The sequence below is a fragment of the Anabrus simplex genome, chromosome 1, assembly GCF_040414725.1.
Source record: "Anabrus simplex isolate iqAnaSimp1 chromosome 1, ASM4041472v1, whole genome shotgun sequence".
NCBI lineage: Eukaryota > Metazoa > Arthropoda > Insecta > Orthoptera > Tettigoniidae > Anabrus > Anabrus simplex.
Genome location: NC_090265.1, coordinates 412872655 through 412894763, shown reverse-complemented (window position 1 = coordinate 412894763; position 22109 = coordinate 412872655). Strand labels below are relative to the sequence as shown.

General features: G+C 37.5%; 1 protein-coding gene across 1 annotated transcript in view; it reads right to left on the bottom strand.

Moving 5' to 3' along the window:
• The window catches only part of LOC136856868 (sorting and assembly machinery component 50 homolog A), a 165942-nt gene that overhangs the window by 49885 nt on the left and 93948 nt on the right, over nt 1-22109 (bottom strand). The window contains exon 9 of the mRNA XM_067135071.2: nt 5276-5402. Coding sequence (XP_066991172.1) covers nt 5276-5402 — 127 coding nt within the window. The remainder of the gene's footprint in view (nt 1-5275; nt 5403-22109) is intronic.

Genomic DNA, 22109 nt, shown 5'->3' with positions numbered 1-22109 from the left:
CACAGATATAAAGGACAAATAGAAATAAAGAGCACATCAGGTATGAATGTGCAAAGGAAAGTGGTTATACAGAGTTATATTCGAAGCTCAATGATGAATATCTTAAACAAATTTAATTAATGTCATGAAAGCTGAATTTTCCTCACAGTCTTTATTCATATTCTGTAACATTACGGTATTATAATTTACATGCATTCACCGTTTATCTAAATTTCAGGTCTTGGTATTGTTACCATGGAACAAGTATCAATGGGTACAATGGAGATTTTACAGTACATAAGGTGCAAAAGGAAATTTGGTGTAAACTTAGCTATCGGCTGACCGGCAAAAGTAAAATTGGTTCCCCAGCGACTCTTTAGATAAGCTCCATTATTCAGCTCAGGAATTAGTGTGGGTAAAGACCATAATTTCCTAATTCATGTGCAAAGCTGCAAAATTTGTATCTATTGCAATTTGTTGAAGAGTGAATGAAATATTTCTGTTTGTAGTGACAAAATCTCCTTTACTAATATGCACCTCATTTTCTGTCAGCAGTCACAGAGCAGATAAGCAAATTGATTTGTAAAATAGCAATTACAATCTTTCCTGAGAAAATTTCTTGCAAAACAACAGAACAATTTGAACATGTTAAGCATGTAATTGGAAAACCTTTAAGTCAGAAGATATCAAGAGTTTGAGATGCCTGCAGCAGATGCGAAGATGGCGACAGACATCCTTGCAGCGCTCTGAGCTACATAGTGAAGGATGGTAGCACTACTGATTGTACACGGCTCCACCTGAAGTGGCGAAGCGTTGTAAGTATGGCCCAGATGTTTATGACATGTCATTTTTAATCACTTTATATTCTTTCCATGGAAAATACAAGTTAAGCATGATTTTATCTATGGTGACTAAAATTATGCAATTTTCATGGGTCATTTAACCCGGCAGTGGTCGCGTGGTCGGTGGCACATAAATGGTCGCGTCTGAGGGCTTCCCTCACCCAGTAATTTTTATGTTTTTGTGATAAGTAGTTTACTTAAATGCATCTGTTACTGATATGGAAGTATTCACGGACATGCCTCATCCCGTAATATGAACGAAAATAGTCCACAAATTATTTACGGTGTTAGTTTCCAGCATAATATTCTAGTCTGAGAATTATGTCATTCTGATACAAAAGTGGTTGCGTGGTGAGCATTTCGCTCACTTGTTCAGTTACGTTAGTGGTCGCGTGGTGAGCATTTCGCTCTCTTCAAAACCAATACTAAAATAGGTTTTTGTTTATTGTTTATCCTTTCTTTGGTTTTATAATTATCTTGAAGTGAATGTAAATAATACATAAAAACAATATAAAGCAATACAAAGTTTTTAATGTGAGTCATCGAAACTATGTCATGTAACGTTTCAGAGGGAAAGAATAAATTCCAGGACTCAAGTGGTGATATCTAACAAACTTGGCATTTCCTTTCACTCCTGGTAACTTGAGGATAAAGTTGATGTGTCTTGTCTTTGACGTGCTGGGTGCACAATGGATGTCCCACACCGTGCAGTTGTCCTTTCCAATATAACGAGGTACTGGTACATGCTGCTCCTCTTCCAGCTCTTCCCACGATACCTCTGAATCATTATTATGATCACTGTTTTCCACGTGATCACTCTCACTCTCACTTTCACTGTCATAAGGATCACCAAATTGTGCCAAATCATTTTCACCAACCGTATTTCTTACTTGCTTTAGTTCCTGTTCCACTTCGTCCATCCATTGCAGGATTCACTGTTCTTGTGGATGAGCCATTGAATAACTACAAAATGTTCACAACTCACTAAATCACTAATGAAAGAAAACCCTAACAAATAAAACAACCCACCAGGGATACAATGTCATGTTATAATAAAAGAGTAACACTAGTGGTCGTGTGCTGAGCAAATCCCTCACCGAGCGCACTGCATACTAAGAAGAAAAATAACTCTTCTGTAGTGAATGGCTAACTCATACTGAACATCCTGCATGGAAGATAAGGGATTGGCCGAGGAATACCTAAAGGGGAGGGGAGCTGCGCACATGGGTTGGACAATGACAACACTTCGTTTCGAGAAGTGAGGGATTCGCTCACCACGCGACCACTGCCGGGTTAGTCATATTTTGACATTTTACCATTCTTTGTCATTTTCCAGTAATTTTTCATATTATGATCATATTTCCCCATGAATTTTGCATTTTTGTCCTATTATTATCTTTCTATTCCATTTTCGCATACCTGCTTGCAGACGACTCAAAGTGGGATTTTTCATATCTCCTAATTGTTATCTGTAATTTCTTATAATTATCTTTCTTAGAAATATATGGAGGATGAGTCATAAGTCATGGCAACTATTTTTTTCTCGCAAACAGGAGACAACACGGAAAATCTAAAACATGCATTTGGAAACGTACGGTATGTACTTACGTATGATGCTACTAGATGGTGTATGTAAACAACAGTGTGGGTCTAAGCATGCCCCCAAGTTCAGTGTGCAAGTGAGAGCGTCACAAAATGGAAGTCAACAAGCAGGAGCATACATACATTATCATTATAGACTGTTATGCCCTTCAGTGTTCAGCAGGAGCAACGATCGTATATTAAAATAGCACTCCTCCGCAGCAGAAATGCACGCCAATGCCATGCAGAGCTGCGGTAAGCATTAGGTTGTGACTATCATCTAACCCCCAAAGTCAAGAAGCCATTACGTGAACAACGGTTTGCTAACAAAGAGGACATCGTAGCAGCATTTCGGAGAGAAGTGTCACACATTAACAATACAAACGCAGTGAATGGTATTCAGCGCCTGCCCCATCGCTGGCAACGCACAGTGGAAACCTTGGGTGATTATTTCGAAGGTCTGTAACCAGTGGAGACCTGTCCTTTGTACGTAGTCTTGTGTATTTGCTGTATATACCATAATAAAACAATGTTTACCAATGGCCTGTGTTCTGTCGCTTTCCTACGAGAATCCCCTGAAGTCAGAATTTGTCTTCAGGCACTATGTATAAGTACATGCCCTATATTTCTAAATGCATATCTTAGATTTTCCGTGTTGTCTCCTGTTCGTGAGAAAGAAAATAGTTGCCATGACTTATGACTCGTGCCATGACTTATGTTCAATAAATTTCCAATGTTCAATAAATTTCCAATTTCTTTCAAATCATTTAAGAAAAGGCTAGGCAAACAAGAGATAGGGAATCTGCAACCTCGGCGACTGCCCTAAATGCAGATCAGTATTGACTGATTTGATTGACCCTCATATATTTATGTGAATTAGGAGCATAAGCTGCAAAGAAAGAGACAGATGCGAAGAAAATGACTGAAAGGTGAGTCTCAATTGAACTCTAATGATATGACGGATTTCAAATATGCCCAATAGCATCCTGCGATGTTGACCGGTCTTTTCCCTGTTACAAGTCAATGTTGCGTGAAAACAGAAGATCGTTCCTATTTAAAAACTTTAAAATACATGTAATTTGCTATTGTAATTCTTTCTGACAGGTCATAAAAATGTGACATTTATTTCATTCTGTGCAGTCGAGAGTTGCGTATGGAATGAATAAATAAGTAAATTAAAAATATAATAAAATTAATATTATTACGTACTTTTTATTATTACTGAATGTTCTAGATTTTAGAACTATGTTTTCAATATAATGTTAATTTGAACAGCAGCAAGATTTCGAAAATGTGACCAAGAAACTTTTAAGTCTTTATTGTCATATTTTCATACTTTTTGAGGTCATAAATGCTTGCATATTGCTAAATGTTTAGGTCATAAACATCCGGACCCTAATTATAAGCACAGCATATGTAACAAAAACTCTTACAAATTAGTAGTACTGTACAGTATAATGTACTATTCTTCTGCAAAGAGCTGTACTCACATGAGAATGTCGCTTTCTGAATCTCTCTAGTCAACCATTCAAGGCTTTGAAATATACAATATCTAATTCTGCTATGAATTCTAATGCTTTTGTTTATATCATAGGTCCTGACACAGCGACATGACTTCTAATTTTACCGAACCACTCCAGCGTTGCCTTGTCAAGAACTCCACTACTGCTGAAACCGTTTCATCTGCTGTTCATTGCCATTTACATGCCATTCTTTCATTAACTCCTCTTTATTTTGCAAAATTTCTGCTGTCTATATCTTTCTGATCTTAAACACTTTGGAGAGTTTATGCACACCACACTTCTCACTTTTTTTTTTTAGTCTATTAAACCTACCATTTCTTTTGGAGTTAAATGTTTCCTTGGAGCCATGTTAAAACACACTAACTTAATGTAAAACTGAACACTTTTTTTTTTTTTCCTAGTTGTTTTACGTCGCACCGACACAGATAGGTCTTACGGCGACGATGGGACGGGAAAGGTCTTGGAGTGGGAAGGAAGCGGCCGTGGCCTTAATTAAGGTACAGCCCCAGCATTCGCCTGGTGTGAAAATGGGAAACCACGGAAAACCATCTTCAGGGCTGCCGACAGTGGGGTTCGAACCTACTATCTCCCGAATACCGGATACTGGCCGCACTTAAGCGACTGCAGCTATCGAGCTCGGTAAAACTGAACACATCAAACGCATATGAGTCATTTTAACAGTAACTCGACAGTGAAAGTACGAATTCCAGCACTGTCGAGCATTTCAGAAAACACAACTGCCAGGGGTGAGAGCATAGCTAAGTGCTGCCTTGCAAAAACATAGTACAAAACCTTTGCTGCAAGTTACAGTAACTGCAACTCTTGGAAGTACCATCTGTGCAAAAATTAAGTGAGTATTATTTTCATACAAAATAAGCACGCACAAAATTTATTTTGAAAACAACTGTCCATTTAGGAGAGGTTTCATTGGAGTTTCTAGGGGCTATGGTGTGTTCATGTCCGTAATAGAAGGTGTCCGTGTAAGAGCGGTAAATTACTAATACACAACATAGGATTTTATCATGGACCTAGAAAATCGTAACTGTACTGCAATCGTAAATATATCTCAAGAAGTTTCAAGCTAATCATCTGCTTTCCTCCACTGAATGTTTAACATTTCATCTGTGCTGCTTTTATTATGCCATATTTTAAAAAAAGATTCAATTTAAAGTGAGAACACTCCTGAAATGTAAAATTCAAACATGATTTAACAAACTACCAACATCTTTGGATTAGCTGAGGAGAGCTTGAATTTTAGGAAATAAACAAGGGATTGTACATCCAGGATAAAGGGATGAAGAACTGAACGACCATTTCAATAACACAACAACTGGAAAACAAACTACTTACTGAAGTTAAAATTACCAATGTTGCCAGCATTGAAGAAACAGTGAGTCCTGAATAGGTCTCCAAAGCTGCCCTTTCCTGGCCTAAAAGGCAATGGTGTGTAAACATGTACTGCTCCTGCCCAGTAAGCCTGAAACACACACACAAATCAATTATATGCATGATGGAAGGGGCATTAATATATTCTATACAGAATGGCAATAATCATCAACAGTTTTACTGATCACAAAGTGGAAGATGCTACTTTGTTTACATCTTGTATATTCTAATCAAAAACAACGATGAAGTACACTGCAGTCCAAAAAAAGAAAAAAACTCTTAGTTGTATCCTAAGTTTTTTCATGTTTCATTTTGACATACTTAGAGTTTTACTTGATTATTTAGATTTTTGCAACTCTATATTAGTCAAAAGATTTCAAGTATTATTTTTCTTAAGAGAATTTAGTATGCTGGATTTAAAAATAGATATACAGTGAACTCAACACAACTGAAAAAATTGGTTGGCAAATTTGGTTCAATTGATCAACTTCTACATAATTTGAAAAAGAGTGCCTTTGCCTGTAACTTATCATTATACTGCTAGATAGCATAAGACTCTTGTGCCATGTTTTGCATGGTAGCAGTAGCTGTAGTGTGGAAAGGACTTCAAGGATTTATTTTCTTGGTCAGGAGTGACAACAATTGACAGCAAGTATAAATTCAACCTTTTTAATGTTAATTGTTGTTAAAAAGCATTGGTCTTACATTGCTAAGGTTTCAACTACTTGTAAAGGGTTTCTGCACAAGATGTAACCTAAAAATTTCCATTTTAGGTTATGGGAAGAAAGAGGGATATTTCACCAAGAAAGCAGGGAACGGTTTTAGCCCTCAAATACGAAGAAATGTCAAATAGAGAAATTGCGAGAAAATTGTTCATTGACCACAAAACAGTGGGTAACATTTTTAAAAAGCAGAGTGAGTCTGGAGTGTCATGCTTTTGACACAGATGTTGTCGTAAGAAGAGCACCACAAGTCCCCGACTGTGCAGGTCAGTAAAATTTCTGGCAAAGAAAGGAAGATGAGTTCATGTCAGACTGCCTCCAAAATTCAACAAGACTTTCAGCAGAGTATTTCACATCAAACATTGCTTAGAAAACTTTCAGAGATGAATATCAAGAAGACTACTCCCAAAAAGAAACCTATCCTGGCTTAGAAACACATCACAGACAGGATTCAGTTTGTAAACATGTACGAGAACTAGACTGCAGAAGACTGGGACAGGATGATGTTCTCTGACGAAAAGAAGTTTAATGTGTATGGTAGTGATTCATGTTTGAAACTCTGGCTTCAGACAGGGGAAGAACTGAACAATGAATGTGTTATTCAAACAAAAACGTTCTCTGAAAGTATTATGGTAAGGGGTGCATTTTGTTCCAAAGGGGTTGGAAGGATTAAGATATGTACAGGTACAATCAGTGGTGTGGAATACTGTAAAATCATTGAAAAGTAATTAATGAACACAGCTAGGGATCATTTCAGTGGTAAAAACCTTGGACCGTTTATTTCTTAAGACGACAATGCCCGCTGCCACCGATCAGGGGTTGCATAACAATGTTTGGCTGAGCTGAACTTCCAGCAAATATGGTGGCCAGCAAACTCCCCAGACATGAAACCCATCGAGATTCTCTGGTCAATAATGTCAGAAAAAAAGCTTAGTCAGTATTGCTGAGCATCCAAAATTGAGCTCATAAAGAAGATCGTTCACGTCTGGTACCATGAAATTGAGCCTACGTTGTGTGAAAGTTTGGTTCACTCAATGCCACGAAGGATTCAGTCTTTCAAGGAAGTCCGTGGGAAATACAATTAATATTAAATTGTTAATATCTGTGAAGTAAATTAATCTCATTGTACCAAATGTTAATTTCATTCAATAAAACGTATCATTGTCACCATCAATGTTGTTTTAAATGTACCTTTCCTGTTCATTACGGAGCAAAACGAGGGCGTGGATTTTTTTTTTTTTGACCACAGTGTACGTATAGTTGCTCAAGAAAAGAATGAAAACGTGCTATCGTATGTTCTCTGCATTTATTATTTTATCAGACTTAATTTCAATATTTATCAAAATATAATTCACCACATCCCATGTAGACACAAACCCTGTGGATGCCCATAACAAACATGTCTATAATTTAATCAAAATAAAACTTAACAGATAATTGAACCTAAAAATGACAGCAAACAAATCTAACCTGGAGCATTTCAGATGAACCCTGTCTACTGGTAAAATAAATGAGAATGGTAAAATGATAAGTGAATTATGGGAGGTAACTGATAAGCAGGATATAGCAATTAACGATTGGGATAGTAGCATGAGGAAAGCAACTGATAATATAAGGAGGGAAATTGATGAACAGAGATTTTAGGCATAAAGGGTATGAAGAAATTAAGCAGGATTTGTCAGACGACCTACTACGTGCTAGTGTTGATGGTGATAACACTGTGGTGATTGATGACCTTGGGGAAGTTGCAGAAATTGAGAAGGAAGTTTTTTTTACGAACGTGGTGATGGTTATTTGGTGGTGGAGGAGTCTTTGAGGAAGATATGATGATGTACTGTAGATGTTAGTGTAAGTGAAGAGATTAATGTTATGTCAACGAATTGTCAAAGTGATGTGTCTGAGAATAATGAAACTTTCGTGAAGAGGGTCGAGAGCAATAGTGTTAATGACATGAGAGCAATAGTGTTAATAACATGAATGATGTGCTGAGCTGATGGGAGCTGAGATGAAAATTTTGGAAGACAGCAGAATGGAAATGGGGTAATTCAGTAATAATGATGGGGATCTCAAGGTGAATTATGATCGTGATTTCAGTAAGAGAAAGAGTGTGAGTGAGTGAATGTGTGAGAAGTGTAGCAACAAGGAAACTGAGGTGACTGAAGCTGGTAGGTTGGATACTGATGAGTAGACAAACTGTAACTGTTGATCACAAAGGCTTGTTTGATGTGGATGCTTGGTCACAGGTTGTGCATTATACGAGTCATAAGATGGGTAGTAAATACTATGGGGATTCAGGGTTTGAAGATTTTATGAGGAGTAATTGTGTCTGAGATTATTTTATAGTAAGTGGGGAAAGTTTAAGATAAGTAAGAGTGGCAATGTGTATGAGATAACTGCAAGTCGAATCAAACATATGTTTAGTGGAATATCTGATGCTGAAAGTAATATGAATGATTTGAATGACGTGTGGAACAGTATCAATGTACAATGTGGGATTTGTGTATGTTTTCAGAGGAGGGATGTTTTGAATGTGAAACTTATATGCATTCCAAATGACAGTCTAAGTTGTGTGTGAAAGAATCGGAAGAGAGAAGGAGCAGCAGCAGGAAGGAGTAATTTTAAGGTAGGGGAGAAGGTCTTGTTGCGAGTTCTTCATCTATCTTCTGCAGATCAGAAGGAGACCCACAAAATGTTCAGGCTCCATGAGGGTCCATATTTCATTGAAAGCAAGATAGGGGAGTGTGCATACAGCCTAGTTAATGACCAGAGGCAGTTGGTTGGCACCTATAACATAACATATTCTGAAACCTTATGTACAGTAAGATGATGGGTATTGTGTCACAGGGAATTGAGGGAATGTGTTGTATATATTTTTCATTTGTTTGATAAGTCTGACCTATCGGATGTGCCCGTGATAATTGTGATTTGCTCAAATGTCAGCATGTCAATTATCACAAATTAAGGGGAGGTATTGACCCCTTATTGAAGAGGTCACTTAATTAATCAGTCATTCACTCGAATGCACAGAGAATACAGTATTTCATTTTTATTAAGTCTCAGTTATGGCAGGGAACATCTACATTCAGCAGCACATGTCACAATTCCTGCAGGGAGCTTGAAGCTCGGGTTTGTTTGCTTGCCAGCTAAGTTTAGAAGGAGGAATTTCGACATGACGTACACAAAGCAGAACAAGGAAACAATAGGACTCCAACGGCCAGGCCAACGGACAACATTTCGGAGGCCTGGCGAGAGGCCAGAGGAGCTGCAAATATAAGTTTGAAGAAAGCGTCGAATACGCGATGTGTTGAGCCAATGAAATTATAGAGCCACAGTCAATTTGGCTAGGCATTGGTCTATGCGAGTGATGGCCCCAATCGAGGATACAACGGCGTCATAGAGGACGAATTGATAAAACCAATGAGCGTGTGGGCTAGCTAGCTTTTTATTCGGCAAGATTCTGTGCAGGTAACATCGAGAAGTATTCTTTGTGCGAGTGCGGGTCAGAACTTATGTTTCTTGATCATGTGGGGACTTGAACTTGGGTTTAAGATGCTCAGTCTGCATTTCAATTATTCAATTATTCAATTAGCCAACTTTTGAGAATGGCTTTTATTTCTCGATTTCCGGAGGGAAGAACAGTTTCCAGATAGTCATTCAATTTATAGTAGCTTGCCGGTGTAAACAGATTTTACGAGGACATCAAATTAAAGTAATTTCCAGTCCAGCATATAAATGGGAAATATCTGACCTAGTTACGGGATTCTGCGACTGAATGAGAACTGGCTTCACGGTCAGTGGAAATTACCCCAGCTGTAGTATTCTAGTAACTGGTGGGTTAATCTTGACCCAGTCTCCTACAACGTGAACAAGGGGACGTTTTAGACGACATCCAGAAGCAGAAGCAGTGACTGAGACCACGAGATTCACAGTTTCTACGCCAGGATGGAGACCCAAGGGCTGATCCATGTCTTTTCTGAAGCCAGCATGTTCGCTATGGCTGGTTAAAGCAATGATGGCTGGCTGTCCTGAAAGGCTGGCGGTGATAAGTCAACAAAACAGACGAGTATAGAATTTTCAATGTAATTATGTGAGTGTCAACGTGTTTTAATGTTGCAAAAGGGGATAGGTTAGTTTTAATATTTAATTGCAGTAAATTTTGCTTTGTTTGGAAGGACTACGTCCTATTTAAAGTAAATGTTAGGAAGCTTGTAAATGTAAATATAACTGTAATGTAAATGTGGACCATTTGCATAAGGTCACAGCTTGCTTTCTTTCCATTTTATGCTGATTTTTACCTGAGTGGTTAGCGTCATTTCTTTTTACGAGCCTCTTTCTTATTTTTGGCCCAATTTATTTCGATTTGTTTTGCTTTGATGTTTGAGACACAAAGTACGCCTCAGGGCTTAAAGGTAAGTAAGGATTTAAATTAAGGTCAGAAAGGATTAGGGAGCTCAAAGTGTATGGAAACATGCCGTCACGTTTCCTGGGATTTATTGCATGGTGTGTGAATAAGAATGTGTTAGATGGTGGAGTTTGGATCAACAAATTTTGATAGCATCCTCTTCATGACTATTTTGAATATCAATCATCATCATCATCATTTTACAGTTCCAGTTTCCCGGGTACTGTTGGCGAGCCTCTTCCATTCTGTCTTATTCAGATATGTTCTGTTGTTAATGCTTTTTTTTTTTTTTTTTCTTTTTCTATTTGCTTTACATCGCACTGACACAGATATGTCTTACGGCGACGATGGGATAGGAAAGGCCTAGGAAGTGGAAGGAAGCGACCGTGGCCTTAATTAAGGTACAGCCCCGGCATTTGCCTGGTGTGAAAATGGGAAACCACGGAAAACCATCTTCAGGGCTGCCGACAGTGGGGCTCGAACCCATGATCTCCCGATTACTGGATACTGGCCGCAATTAAGCGACTGCAGCTATCGAGCTCGGTGTTAATGATGGCCTCCAGTGTCCTTCCTTGATCTGCAATGTCCATCTTTACGATGTCCATCCAGTGGGTTCTTGGTCTTCCCACCATCTGTTTCCCTGGCACATGTCGCTCAAGTTAACATACGCTGTCCTTGTTGGCTCCATCCTCATTACATGCCCAAAACACCTCAGTCTGGACATGCTGATCTGATCTAACAATGATGTAACAATCCCAGTTTCCTTCCTAACCACATCATTCCTCAAGTTGTCCAGTCTGGTTTTTTGAATTGTGGACCTAAGGAACTTCATCTCTAATGCCTGCAACCTTGATGAGTCTTTCTTAGTGAGGGTGCAGGTTTCAATACCATAGGTTAAGATTGGTATGAAGTACTGATTGAACATCACCAGCTTTGATTTTGTCGGTAATTTGGGATTCCAGAGAAGTGTTCGTACTTGCTGTTAAAAGTGAGAGCTCTTCTGCACTCTATTTGCCACCTCCTTTGTGGCTAGAGTATCTCGAGATATTACACCGCCGAGGTATGTAAAGCTTTCCACACTTTCTAGTGGATGGTTTCCTAGCATGATGTTCGCTTACCTTGAGACTGAACTCCTGGGACTTAACCTTCCATTCATTGAATCTCGACTGTACTTGTTCCTCAGTTTCTCCCCAGATCAAATCAGCAAACGCCATTGCATTTAGTTCACCAAAGGTTTTCTTGATGTTCTTGATGGTGATAAACAATAATGGGGATAGTGCACTACCTTGCTGGACTCCACTTTCGGTCTTGAACCAGGATGAATGTCTATCACCCAATCACATACAGTTGGTACAGTTCTCACACAGCATCTGAACTTTCCTCACCAGTCTCTCTGGCAGATTCCTTTTTCTCAGGCATTTGAATATCAAGATAAGCGTAAATTAGTGTTTGATTCACGAGTTCCTCGAACCCAGTTTCGCATTCCAAGTTCCGAATAGTTAGAATCACAGTTTTCTGTAAAATTTTATTATGATCAATGTGAGTTTCTTGAGTCGTAAGATTGAGATATTTCAGTAACTTTCAGATGTTCAGACATGATCGATTGTCTATGTGGCAATTTCCTAGTTTCAGATTATGATTTTATTACAGAGTTGGCCACGTTATCATTCAAGTTTAGCTTTACAAGCACGAGTGCTTTGATTTGTGACCAGCGTGGTCTTGTTTCTTTTCATGCAACCGAATGTTAGACGTCCTTTTATATACTTATTCGGTTTCGATAACTTTAGGACAAGTGATATGGCTATGTGTGATTTTGAGTAAGGACGCGTTTCTCATTTGCAAGGCCTGCATTTTCGTGTTTTTGTGACTTGCCTCAGGTAGAGTGTTGAGCAGCGTGTGTAAAGGGGTTGGACTCTATGATTTTGGTATTTGCTGCTTTATTTTGGGAGACTGATTCTCTGCTTTTGAGTCATTTCGCCGTGTGTTGGTGAGGGTGATATGCTTGTCTACTGAGGAGAGTTTTATTTAAGCGGCCTATACTTTGTGATTTTATTGGTTTTTGTCCATGTCGCTATATGTTGCAGTAGACAAGATTTTTATATGTGACATTTCATTTGGTTTTTCTTTTGTGATATAACCGCGCTGAGGAACATTTGTGTCATGTGATTTATTTTAAGAACCAATGTTGAATTATGTGTTGAAAGTTAAAGCCTCCTCTGTTATGTTTTATGAATTTGTGTCATGTAATTTATTTCAGGAATCCACGTTATTTGTGCGTCATTATAAAGTCCACTCGTTGATTGCTTCTGTGTCATGTAATTTATTTCAGGAACCTACGCTGAATAGGATGTGTTGCTTAAAGAGTAAAATTATGTTTCCTATTTTTTTTCCATCGAGGCTTCGAGAGAATGAGAGTTGCGTGAATACCGCATGCTTTCTTGGTGAGCCCTGGGAAATATGACATCATGTTTTTATTTCTTTGATTTTGTATATTTGCCATTTTTGTGATTTTATTGTGTGTGGTTCCAACCCACAGTGTTCTGTTGTGCTCATGAGGTCACTCATGATTCGAGGTGTATATATTTTGGTAGGATGTTTTACCATTCAGGGTATTATATACTGTACAATTAGATTAGTTTTTGTCAAACCTTTGCACATTAAATCACGTCTTTTCTTAAGGTTAGGGACCCTACTGCAATGTCAAGTGTGCAGGAAAGAAGAACATACTCATCTACAGTTCAAAGTGTTTACACTTTACAAAGGTAAAATTAAGTGTATCCTCCTGATTCAATACACTTAATTTTACCTTTGTAAAGTAAAAACCGTCAATATGGAATGATTCTAATATCCTGTAATGTTCAAAGTGTTAAAAGAAAGTAAAGCCAGGAGCATGGTGCGAGCACGCTAGCCCAAGGTGTAAAATTAATGAAACTTCAAGATTTGATGCGGAATGTTAAGTATGTGTGTCAGCATACATTGTATATTTGTAATATATTTTTTTGATTCTCAAGATGGACTTTATCAAGCTGAAAGAAAAATTCTGATTCACGTAAAAATTTGGATCATTTGATACTTGTCGTAATCTATAATCTTCATTTCCGTATTGACGAATTGCACAATTAAAAATAGGAGAGGATTTCCACCAATCAATACTTATTTATTGCATATATTAAGCTACAGGACCAGTTTCAACCTCATACACAAAGCCATCTTCAGCTGAACCATACATACATATTTATATAATGAAGCTTTGATTAAGATTGTGTTGTTAAAGGAATGCTATATGATGATGATGTATATTTAGTCACATACAAATGGGGCAAGTCTTAGCGTGAACTGGCGTATATGTCATTCTGTACAATATTGCAACTGTATGTCTAAAATATTATGTTGAAGGTCTTAAAATTAGTGTATAAAATATGTCTTTACTTAAACTAATATATATATATATATATATATATATGTACAAGATAAATACAATATATAAAAGCACTTCATGCATATGAACATTCGTTCTTGCTTGTTGGTCAATACATCGACTAACTTCCGTATTTAAGTCTTATTTACAGTTGTACACTTCAGCTGCTATTCTTGGAGTTTGTAAAATTGCATGGGTAAAAGATTTTGTCTTCATGTGTATATGTGGGATAAAACACTTTCAATTTTAAAAAAGTGCCAAACGTATGGATGAAATTCAACTAAAATATGTTCCGCTCTGCTGTGTGTGTTGCCTTTTTATTGGAACCAATTCATGTTGTCCTGTGGCGTCCGTAAATTTGGATGACATTGGGTTCAAAGTAGTGGCTCCTTTCCCATTTGTAGCTGTGCAATGATGTTATGTTTATCTGTGCAAGATAAGATTGAGCTATAAGTGATATCGCGTTGGAGGAATGTCTAAGGGTTATGTGTGTGAATTGGAATATGTACTTACTGTTGTTGGTGTAGCTGAGTTGTGTTTGACGTACGAGCTTGTAATGTACTACTTCGTGTTCTTCTTGGGCTCATACTAGCTGCTGTGAGGGGAAGGGAAGGAGGGGTAGGGAGAGTTGTTGTTGTGGGGGTAGGGGTGGAGGTGGGTGTGTTGTTTGGTGTTTTTCTGTTGCGTGTCGCGTTCTGTTTATCGATTAACTTAAGGTAAGGGTTTTTTAGGGCGGGGATAACTGTATTGAAGATGATGTTAGTTTTTTTTCTGTGATTTCATTTATGTTGTAATTTGGATTGGTGTACTGATCTAGAGTGATGTAAAATTCTTCTGTTATGTTGAGCCTTTGGGGTTTATGTTTAGGATTTGCATATCGTTATCGATGTTTGTAAAACTGTGTTTATAGTCTGCGACATGTTGTCCTATTGAGGAAAAATGATTGTGTTTCACCGCGTTTATGTGTTTGTTATATTGGTTTAGGAAGTTTCTACCGGTACGTCCGATATAGCTTGTCTCGCAGTTATTACATTTGATACGGTATACCCCTGAGTGGTTGTATTTGTTGTTGCTGTTGATTGTCCTGACGTTGTGTATGATGTTGGTACTATTGTGTGTAGTTCTGAATGCTATTCTTAGGTTATGTTTTAAAGAAATGTTAGTTATGGGGTATATGTGTACATTATTAAAAGTGAATAGTGCATAATCTTTCTTGGATTCGTCTACTTTTGTTGGTTTGGTTTTGGGTTGGGATTTTATTTTGTGAATGATTTTGTTAACCATTTCTTTCTTGAATCCATTGTTTTTAGCTATGTCATGAATTAATTGTAATTCTTTGTTTAGATCTTCTTTTGTTAACTGTATATTGAATGCTCTGTGTATCATGCTATAGTAGGCTGCTCTTTTGTGTATGTTGGGGTGAACGGAATCCATTTTAATTGTATTTGAGCTATGCGTGGGTTTTCTGTATATTCTGTAAGAAAGGTGGTCATCATGTCTAGTTGTCGTTATGTCCAGGTAGTTCAGTTTGCGATTGTTTTCGGTTTCCATGGTAAATTTTATATGAGAATCTATTGTATTGAGTTTATCTAATATATCAGTTTCATTTGTGGACCTATTGTCGAGGATGATAAAAATGTCATAAACAAATCTACACCAAAAAAATATATGGTCTATTTTGTTGATGAATGTGTGCTCTAAATAGTCTATGTAAATTTCGGCGATTATACCAGAAGCGGGAGATCTCATCGGTAAACCCTGTTGCTGATAGATAGTACCATGAAATTTAAAGTAGTTGTTACTAATGGCAAAATTAAGTAATTTAATGAACTCTTCTATTTCCAAAGTACTTAGATTGCTATGACTTTTTAGGTTAGATTCAATGATTTCTATTGTTCGTTTTGTGGGAATGTTCGGGTACATGTTTATTATGTCAAATGATGCGAGTTTGTGATATGGTTCAATCTTTAATCCTTTGTCCTATTACAAAAATCTATTGAGTTCCGTACTGTTTTATTAGCTAAGAATATGTAGTGCTTTTTGAGAAATCGTTGAATAAATTGCGAAAATTTATAGGTTGGGCTTGCTCTGTAGTTAATAATAGGTCTCATTGGAATATGTTCTTTATGTATTTTGGGATAAGCTTTAGCAGTGGGTATTTGAGGATTCATTACTATAAGTTTAGAGGATTCTACTTCTGTTAAAAGAAAGTGTGTATTTTTTAATAAGGTTTTGAGGTTCCTTTGTATGTTATTAGTCGGGTCTTTATGTTTGATGAGGAAAGTGTTATCTTGAAAACATTCTTTGGTTTTCAATATGTATTGGTCTTCGTCGATATATAAATATGTATGGTAATACTAAATTCCCATAAAGGGAATTAGATATTTTTCCACCAATAGAGCATATCAAAAATCAGATCAAAAATTGGATGTATGGCTGTTCAGGCGTTTGCTCTATTACCAGCATTTCGTCTTAGGTCTGACACTAGACTCGTCAGAGTGGGATGTGTCAGACCCTACCCACTGATGCTGGGGTGTATGCAGGTGAACTTATCAGAAGCCTCTTATGTGGCACAGTCTGATAACTGCATACGGGAGATAAAACTCCACAATGGAATTAATGCCCGCCTAGCAATTCCAAATGGTAATACTAAATTCCCATGAAGGGAATTAGATATTTTTCCACCAATAGAGCATATCAAAAATCAGATCAAAAACTGGATGTATGGCTGTTCAGGCGTTTGCTCTATTACCAGCATTTCGTCTTAGGTCTGACACTAGACTCGTCAGAGTGGGATGTGTCAGACCCTACCCACTGATGCTGTTATCAGACTGTGCCACATAAGAGGCTTCTGATAAGTTCACCTGCATACACCCCAGCATCAGTGGGTAGGGTCTGACACATCCCACTCTGACGAGTCTAGTGTCAGACCTAAGACGAAATGCTGGTAATAGAGCAAACGCCTGAACAGCCATACATCCAATTTTTGATCTGATATAAATATGTATGTATGGTTCAGCTGAAGATGGCCTTGTGTATGAGGTCAAAACCAGTCCTGTAGCTTAATATATGCAATAAATAAGTATTGATTGGTGGAAATCCTCTCCTACTTTTGATACTTGTCGCTATTTTTAAATATTTTTCTTGTTTATTTTAATAAACAGATTTTCCTCCAAAACTGACGTCATGCTTCGCCTTGCTTTATTTGTAGCTGTTAGTTGACCTCAACGTGTCCAGATTAGTTATATGTTCCCCATCTAAATCCAAGGTGTACATTTTTTAGGGCACTTTTTAAATCATAGTTTGAACTGAGCACTCCTGGGAGCGGCTGACTAGTCTGGGGCAAATTATCTTGATGATGGAAACAGGGACAGTATTGTAACTGTACAAAAGTATGATCCCCCGAGGTTAGGTTAGATGGGGCTGAAGGATGCAGAAAGAAAGAAAGAGGGGAATTTAAAGAGATTATAAAAGAAAGAATTATTTTTATCTGAGACATAATTAATAAAGATAGGAATTAAAAGGCCACTTCAGACAACCCTTCTCTCCTTCTCCCATCCCCTCCTCTCTCTATCTACTCCTTTGTTTACCTTGCCTGCTTCCTACAAGTCAGTGCTTGTTTCTATCCACTCCTTTGTTTACATGGCCTGCCTGCTTTCTCCAGCAAGTCAGTGCTTGTTCTAAAACAGGCATTAGATTTACTGTACATTTCACTATAGAGGTGAGTCTCAAATATTTTTCTCCTTTTTAATTTCTTTTCTGTATGTTTATTCATTCCTAATTCTGGCTATCATTTCCAGATTTACTTCTTTGCCTGAGGTCGTAAGTCAACTTTAAGACGACATATTACGACAAGATCATAACCATAATTTTTGGTTACGTATTTTAATGTTATAATCATTCTTGCAACATTGTCTTTGTCTGGTATACATATGTTTTAGTTATCACTAGAGCTTGGATGTTTAGGAAAAGTCATATTTTTTCTTTGTCTCTATTTTCTTCCCTGATTGGATTTCGTGCAAATCAGATCATCTTCAAAATTAAGTGATTTTTGTCATATAAATGTATATTTTGTCATAAGGTCATATTTTGAGCTATTTTCATAGAAACGTCATATTTCGGTCGTATTTCGGAGGTTTGATGACAGCTGCAGCTATGTAAAATTATCTTCAACTTACTTTGCTCACAAAACTGCTTCTTGGTATCACATCTGTAGTTAATACAAGTGGAATACCCTTTGTATAGAATTAAGGTCAAGACCTCGCTGCATCTTTTACCTCCACCTGCTGTACTCTGCAACCCGGTCTCCCAGGTAGAGACAGAAATAATCCTGAAAAACCCATCCTAGCAGTGAGCTAATTACTTCTGGCAATTGATCATTTGTCTTTGTTCAGATATTAGAACCTCGACCTCATTTCACTTACACAAGCGTCAGTTTACAGTGGTTTGTTCCCCAGCACACATTCCAGTATACCTAAGGAAAAGTCTTCTACTAGTGTTAAGTTACGAAGCTTTGTTAAGGAATTTGGAGAAGAATAGTTCTGTACAGACGGTTTGGTTCTATTTTGCAAGTTGTGTGAAGTGAAAGTCGTGGCTGAAAAACGTTTTAATGTGCAACAACACTGTAACATGGAAGAACACAGCAGAAATGTCAAATACAACAGGTCAATAAGGCTGTTACATCTTCAGCGATGAACAGATGTTCAGATTTTTCAAAGGAACTTTGTGAGATGATGGTGTCTGCAAACATTCCTCTAAACAAGGTGAAAAATCCCCATTTTTTAGAATTACCTGGAGAAATGCACAAAGAAATTCTTACAGAATCAACACTGTGAAAAAGCTATTTATTGCATTGCTACAAAGATACTTTAAATCAAATACTGCAGGTAGATATATAGGGAATTTAATTATTGTAACACACTGTGCTGATTGACCTGGGGATATTTTTCTACTAATTTCAGAAATTTTAGAGAGAGCAAATCATTCATCGATTGCAATTATTTTTGATAATCCACTAAAAATGTTGTGGAAAGACAAACTTAAGTGAGGAAACATTCTTCTCTTTGTTACTGATGCTGCTCTGTATCTGGTGAAAGGTGCTGAAGGATTCAAGATGTTTTATCCAAGTGGCTCACCACCTTACTCGCCTTGCGCACGGTCTGCATAGAGTCGAGAAGAAATTCGTGGACATTTTCCTGAAGTTGATAAATTAATATCTAACGTCAAAATTTTTTGAAAGCACAACTGCAGGTTGCGGACCTTCAAGGAGTTAGTTCCTTCGACACTGCTTCCTCCACAGCTAGTTCTTACTAGGTGGGGGGCATAGCTCGATGCTGCCGTGTATTACTGTGAAAACTAGTCCACTGTCAAAAACATTAACGGCTTCAACAAAAATTTAGCCTCTTCTATCAAAATTGCGCAGGAATTGTTTTCCAACAGTTTGCCAGAAAGTCTGGCATATATTAAGTCGAACTTTGGAATTACATCGAATGCAATTACTCGCTCAGAATTTGCTAGCTTACAAATTCATGCAAGTGTTGAAATTGTGAGAAATGTTGAACTTTCAGTAAAACAATCACATGGAATAATTGCAACACAGTGTAAAACGAAAACTTCAAAACGTTCTTAAATCAAAATTATGGTTTTCGTCGTGTGTGCAAGGTAAATGATGTTCTTAGAGAAGAATGTACCAGTATACTTCAAGATGAGAGCATAAGTTACTCAACAGCTGCGATTTAACATTATTTAAATATGCACCAATAATGTCTTGTCACGTAGAAAGGAGCTTCTATTCTTAAAAGAATGTTAAGTGACAATCAGAAAACTTTCGTGCTTGATGCTTTGAAAATGAATCTTGTCATACACTTCAAATCCACCCGTGGAGAAGAATGAAAGCTGTATGTGAGTTTGCAATACAGGCCCTGCCAGCCAACCATAATGTATTGATGGACATCTACCTAATTCGTTTCTTGGTGCTCAATTTAAACGTTAACGCTATTATTATTGAAATCTGGGCTTAAAGGTTCCAAAATATTTAAATATAGATTGATTTCTAGTTATCTCGTATTTCAAACCACCAACGCAGAGTGAAAACATGTTTTGACTTTCAAAATATTGTGTGATCTGATAATCGTAGCAAAATTAGTACTTTATAGGTATGTATTCACAAATGTTTGATATGTGAATCAAGGACAATAGACTGTGAATAATTGCTAACCAAGTGTATTCAGAAAATTAATATGAAAGTAAGAATAAATAATTTAGTTAACACATATGTATCAAAGGAATTTCCGTTTCGATTTATTATTTATTTTTAAACGGCCATATTTACATTAATCATTTTCTGATCATATTTTGTCATTTTAAATATCACATTTCATCACATTTGAGGTCATATTTGCTTGCACATTTCGGCTATATCTGTTTAATTTTTATTTGGGTGAAGATGGCCACTAAATAGCTGAAACTAGTCCCAAGACTGATGTAATATTATTTACTTGACATATTGTATTGAAAAATATATTTCTTATCATTGCACTTCTATATGGAACAAAAATGAAATAAATAGCTTATAATGGTCACTGCACATGCGTGGCCGTTTGGCAAGTAGCAAAGAATGCCAATGAGTTAATGGCCACTGGAGAACAGCTTCAAATAACACAGTTTGCAAAGAGATCGAACCAGTATTGAGCAAAATTAGAAAGAAGCCTATTTCATTTCTTGCACATCCTATCAGAACACCAGAAACTAGAATTAGTAGAAAAATAATAGAAAAATCATAGAATAGCAATACCATGATTAAATGGATTACAGAAATGAAGAATGATAACATATATACTGTATTTGCTTGAATATAACTTGCCACCGCATATATCTCGCACCCCATTTTTAACATTTGAAATTGCAGCAAAAAATCCCTGCACATAACTCGCATTAATTTCTGACGTCATAAAGACATACTAAATAAAGTTTGGGTATTCCATGGAAGTGCCTACATTAAATATCAGGACTGTACCAATTGCTGTTACGGTACTTTGTAAGTTACAGTACAAGAAGGTGCATTTCTATCAGCAGAACAGTTAAGGCTAGCTGTTGTAACAGAAATACCTAACTCACAAACCCCTGCCCCAAGACCGCAATCCTAGCCAGTCAGTCACACTCAGTCATCCCTCTCACTCTTCAATCTTAGTCAATATGCTTATCGCTACCTGTCTGGCAGAGTTGATCACGTGAACTGGGAGTGTTTCCCTGTCCGGGCAGTCAAGTGATCGCGGTATTAAGTATCGTCCATCTGTTGTATTGTCGACAAGTACCAGTATTCTGTATTCATATTTCATTGTTGTTTCTCAGTTAAGTTTTCTTGTGTAGGTCCATTTTTAAGTTATGGAGAAACATGGGAGTTATACAACCGGGTTTAAACTCAAAGTGATAAAATATGCTGAAGAACATAGTAAGAGAGCTGCTGGTCGAGATTCAGTATGGCTGAGTTTAATGTTCGCTACTGGCATAAACAGAAAGCTGCGCTAGAAACCACCAACTGAACACATAAGGCATTCAGAGGACCAAAAACGGATAAGTTTCCTGAGCTGGAAGACTAGTTGCTTCATTATATTACAGAGTTGCAAAAGGATGGCTTTAGTAACTTGCACGAGATGCTACATTTCAAAGCATGAAAACTAGTGATTAAAAGAGGATCTGGATCTGAAAGTGAGCCGGGGTTGGATCTGTAGATTCATGACATGAAAAAGATTGTCTGCGAAGGCAAAAATTTCTCTGCCAGAGAATGTCAAGCGATTTCAGTGACAAAATCATATATTTTCATCGCCATGTGATAGCAATGCAGAAGAAAAACAATTACTTCTTATCTCAAATTGGCAATGCAGATCAAACCACGATAAACTTCGACATGCCATGCTATACCACCATCAACAAGAAGGGAGAATCTAGCGTGCTTGTACGTACAACTGGGTGTGAAAAACAGCATTGCACTGTCATGCTAGCAAAAACCGCAGACGGAAGAAAATTGTCACCGCACCTTATTTTCATAAGAAAAACATTGCCTAATGCAAAGTTTCCCAAAGGCATTCATGTACGGGTTCAAGAGAAAGGATAGATGGATACAGATCTTGCACAGGACTAGGTCCGTACGGTGTGGGGAGCACGGCCAGGGGCACTGCTTCGACGCCCAGAAATGCTAGTGTGGGACAGTTTCTGCAGACATTTGGTAGAAGGCATGAAGAAACGTCTTCAGGAAAT